The 5,016-nt window shown below is 46.0% G+C and overlaps 1 protein-coding gene across 1 annotated transcript in view; it reads right to left on the reverse strand.

Annotated features, from left to right (window-relative positions):
- Pmar_PMAR022151 (hypothetical protein) overlaps positions 1 to 427 on the reverse strand; it is a gene marked incomplete at both ends in the record, with an annotated part of 731 nt that extends 304 nt beyond the window's left edge. The window contains one exon of the mRNA XM_002777873.1: positions 56 to 427. Within this exon, the coding sequence (XP_002777919.1) occupies positions 56 to 427 (372 nt within the window). The remainder of the gene's footprint in view (positions 1 to 55) is intronic.
- Positions 428 to 5,016: the final 4,589 nt, after the last annotated feature.

The following is a 5,016-nucleotide window of genomic DNA, read 5'->3' on the forward strand; positions in this document are numbered from 1 at the left end:
AATGAGTTCCCAGCAGTGAGTGCTGCTGCATCACAGATGGCGGGGTATGCCATACCTTCTCTGGGGCATTGCCAGTGTCGTCGGGTTGACCGAACATCGCGATTGGCGGGGGTACCCTCGTCGTACGGTACCGACGTAGTTGAACTCTAAGTATGAGATCGGGAAGGTCGTTGTCTTCAAGAAACCACAGATCGGCCTCCTCCAACTCGTGGTCTTGGAGGAAAGCTTGAAGGGCTCCAAAACCAGCACCGAGGGGAGGTTCTTGGGGAACCTGCTCGCTAGGGGCGGCCGCGGAGGTGTTGGCGATACCGTCATCGTTGCCTTGCCCGGGTTCTCCACCAAAAGCTGAGCTGTTGGCGCTGTTAGAGCCCTGTGACCTAGAGTTCGAGTTAGAGGACTTCCCGGGAACACGACGCGCAGGAGGCATAGGGAAGTCGGGACGAAGAAGACGAAAGTTAATCGACTAATGAGCAATGAGCTTCAGCGCGCAGCACGCATGTGCATAGCGCTCCTGCGTGAAACTACGTCACGTCACGATGGAGCGTGTCTCACTACTATGGGAATAACATAGGGACAGACTAGAAAAAAATGAGAATACATCGCTCAGTGTCCTCAGAGGTTCTGCTGACATCTCGGATGATGTCCACAACTGTGATACCGCTCATACTCACATCTCTTACCTTCAGAGAGAAGGATAAAAGTGTCTCCTAATCCTCCTCACTGACGTCTCTGTAAGAGCCACGCTATGAACTCGCCTCTTCACCTTCAAGATCACTTTCCCCGCCACCCCACATGGCAAGGTACTTACTATCGCTCTGACCACCCTGAACGTCTCACTTTTATCCTTATACGCCTCATAACACCGAAGGACAATCGTCTCAGCCGAGCCGAAGAACCGATCTACTTTACCGGGACCCCCATAGCTGAGCTTTCCTAGTGACTCTCGGATGTTCCCAATTATCGCCGTCCTCTTACAGAGTCGACAATGTAGCTGATCCTCGATTATCTCCAAACAATACTTGGGTATCTAGTAGAGGCCTTGATTAAATTAAACTGCTAAACTTTCAAATAAACCGGACATAATATTAATTTTCTTGGTATTTTATTAAAGCCATGGGAAAAACGTTAATTAAAAAAGTAAAACATTAACCAAATGAGTAGAAAATTAAATTTGTCGGTAAAAAATTAATTTGAGCTGGAAATGCTGTAGTGTCGCCAGCTCCTCAGTGGTCCCCTGGTCCTCTAGTACGATGATGCATTCCATCGCCGCTTGGACCTTCTGAATTTTGCCCCTCAATCTGCCTCGTAGGACTCTCCTTTTCGAAGCTCCTTCTTGTAGGATTCTTCATCCTTTACGAGTGCTCCCATGGTACTACTAGCCGCTTCGGATTTACTATAGCCGTCGTCCATCTTGAGTGTCGCACCGCCACCAGCTGTCATCATGTTACGGTCGGCTAGTGACCATGACTCGGTAAGTCTGGACGGTTCCTCAACGCGACTAATACTCATGTGAAAATGGAGAGTAAAAGTACAGGCTTGAGCCAGATGGCTACGGAGCTATCTCACATGCTTATAGTATCAATTTAATTAGCGACAATGATAACTCAAACACCTAGTCTCAGCATCATATATCTATCCTCTCGCCTTCCTGCCTGTCTTTACTCACTGGATCATTTCGCCCATGCCTGATAAGAAAAGCAGATCATTAAGCCTCTGCCTTCCGGTTGCCCTATTCCCCCGGGAGTGTTAAAGAGACAGCTACCACTGTATGAGGTGAGAGATGGTATCGTGTTACAAACAGTACGGCACTCTACCGAAGGCGACATCATCAAACAAGCGTTGCTAGGCCCATCAAATGGTAGCATACTCATTAAAAAAATAATCGACAATGTGCATCTTCGCAGTGGTCATCCGGGCCGTGATAAGCTGTCGCAGGTGTTATTAGATGAGTATTATTGGCGTGCTTCGCGCCGGTCGGTGGGTTCTCATATTCCGTATTTCCGAGCTTGAGGGTTATAGATGCTGCAGAGACCGGAGGAAGGGGCGGCCGTGATATATCGAGTCTGCAGCATGTGAATGCTTTGACTCCTTTTTTCACAGTCGTACTTGCCAGGACACTACAGTTCAAGTGCAAGATTGGCTGCAATGTGACAAGTGTCGGTCCTGGTCGATCTAGACATTGCCCGTCGATATGCAACTTCGTCAACCAAATCTTATTGTCGTCTGTTGGGCCGGAAGTGTCGCAGGCCCGCGAGAGATGATTGAGGAGTGCTCAAGATAACAAGGAGCCTGGCGTGATCGATATTCACGTGAATAATTTCCTGTAACGTTTTAACACAATGAACATCGGCCCATATCTAATACGGTCGATCTTACAAATACGGCTACAGATACGGAAAAGACAGTTCTTAAAGGTACCAAGTACACGGCGAACATGATATATGTAGGGGTGTTGACAGTGTGACACACTCTGGAAGGAACCGAAAACAGAGACGGAAACGATTGTGAATTAATAACCCGGAGCAAATTTCTGTGACGCTTCAAGTCTAAATCGTCCTGATCGATCACGCTATGCAAGAGGTACTGTAAGACGTAGAGAACTTTATTGCACGACAAACGTAGTATTGGATAATCACAATGGAATGTGAGATATCCAGAGAAAATTAGACGGCTTCCTAGGGAAAAGGCTACATACTCACAGCAAGAAAAGTGCCTCGTCTATATCTGATTAGCTTCACACCCTTAATACCTACTAGGCACTCATTAATCTTCTGCCATACGATAGCTTTGTGTCATACGCGTTTTTTTCACTGGCACGTTCAGTTTTCATAGAGATTTCTACCACCGTGAACATGCGCCGATGTACACTGTGCCAAAAATTCGCGACATCTACTGTGGTGTAAAGTATAATTCCTATATTTTATGTTGCATCACTGTCTCTCTCTCTCTCTCTCTCAAAACTCCACCCCCTCTCTCCCATTGCCAACAGATGTGTTGGTAGGATTTACTTAAGTCAAGGATTGATCGTTTCTAACCATGCAACTCACTGAAAATTCCATACGAAGTTTTTCGCGCCTGCAATACTTTATGCTTCGTCGTCATACTGCTGGAGCACTTACATCTACATATGTTACCCTTCTTTACTCAATAACGCGTCCATTGTAGGCATTACGAACAACTTGGGTATCCTACAATCTATGTTTGTAGAACGGACATGTTCAATCCGTCGGTATTCATGACATAGTGTTCAATTTCCACCCTCAAGAGTTTATTACTGATCGTGAGACCGCTGAGGTACTTGCATCTACACATGCCACTCTTTCCTACATAATGGCCCTATAACTTTACGACCGTAAACCGTATTACCTTAAGGACTTCCTTAAGGAGATACACGAAAACCTTAGGGGAATGGCTTAGTGGATATCTTAGGCCTAGGAGCTAGACCCTTTAGAACTAGGACCTAACTCCTGAACCTAAGAGTTAGGTCCTCAAGGGAAAGGGGCCGAAACCCCAAGGAGAAGGAAAGTTTGCATCGCAAGCTAAGGCCCTTAAAGGACCTAGCTCCAAAAAGGAGCTGTGATTTAGGTTGGTCCGGACCAGCCTAAACCAGCCTGGGATATACTCTCTTCACCATCGGGCGCGCGCTTTCTCCTCCGAGATCGTAACTCATCGACGGAAGTGTGCGGAGGTTCGATCTCGAGGCGTTCTACCCACACTATCTAAAACAAAACCTTGTGGATATCAGAAACGCATACCTGCTGTTAACATGAACAACGCGTTATAACTGATTAGTCACGTACTCTTCATGCTTAAGAAAGATAAGAAATCGGAAACCATCACGCAATCGTAATTACGACAAAGCATGTGTCACAAAGGCGAGGCTGCAGCAGACGAATCTTTTAGCATCATAAAATGCCTCTTTCGCAGGGGGGCTCTCATCCTTGCCACGTGCTCCTCAATCTACTGGCCTTCCTTCTACTTCCAGTATACTTGTGCCTTCCTAAGGCATAGTCTTTAGATCCTGTAACTGTGTGACTAACAGTCTAATTGCTTGCTTGTCTGGAGGTTAAGTCGACATGCTGGCATGTCCATGTCGCTGGTTCTATCTCTGCACCTTATAATTTTCGATCATTTTCAGAGGTCCTGTTCACTTAAGGACCTTAAGCTCTTTTCCTTCACCTTAAGTTTAGAACTTCCCCAAAAATCCCTCATGGCTTGATTTCTGATACCTAATGAAGCCATTTCAAAGTCCTACGCTTAGCGTTAGGTCCTAGCCCCAAAGTTTAGGTCTTCAGATCACTAAGGGCCCTAAGCTATAGGCCCACTAACGCTTCTTCTCTGGAATCAGCAACTGCATCATGAACCTACCTAACGACGTGGTGACGAACGTCCAACAACTCTGTTGGACCTTTAAATCATCAGCCGATCCGTTGGTGAGGGTTCACTGATTCTTATCACCGACTCTTACTGATGTCGGTCTTGTACCGCTTCCAGTCATGCACCATTCTTTGGTATCCGCGAGAGCTACTCTTCACTCTCAAGACATTGCCGTTATGCAGCTCATGTAATTATTGATCACACTGTCACCTAACAATCCTTATTCCGAGTGTGTCATTCGCAGAATCGATATAATCAATCCTCCCATATCGCAAGTGGCAGTCAACACTTGACAACACGAGACCAATTAGTAATAGAAGAGAGGGTAGTAAAATCCATCGAACTATTCGATTCAAATAATACGTCTGTTTTACCTCGAAACCGATACTGTTCACTCGTAATCGTTTGTGCGGTTGACGATTTTTCTACCTCAGTGAAGATATGAAACCTCACTTTCTTGGTCGTATGATTGTGGACTGTTCATCATGTGATTCGGTACTCTCTCGTGAGGTCACAGTCTATATCTGTGTCTCGGCTGCTATCACAAGTCTGGTAAAGTAGAGATTCCGCCGTTGCCCGTTTGCTTTCCTTACTCAAGATTTCTATTAAAGCGCAAGGCATATTACCTGCTGGACTTTA

The sequence above is a fragment of the Perkinsus marinus genome (assembly GCF_000006405.1).
Source record: "Perkinsus marinus ATCC 50983 genomic scaffold scf_1104296951020, whole genome shotgun sequence".
In the NCBI taxonomy this organism is placed as follows: Eukaryota; Perkinsozoa; order Perkinsida; family Perkinsidae; genus Perkinsus; species Perkinsus marinus.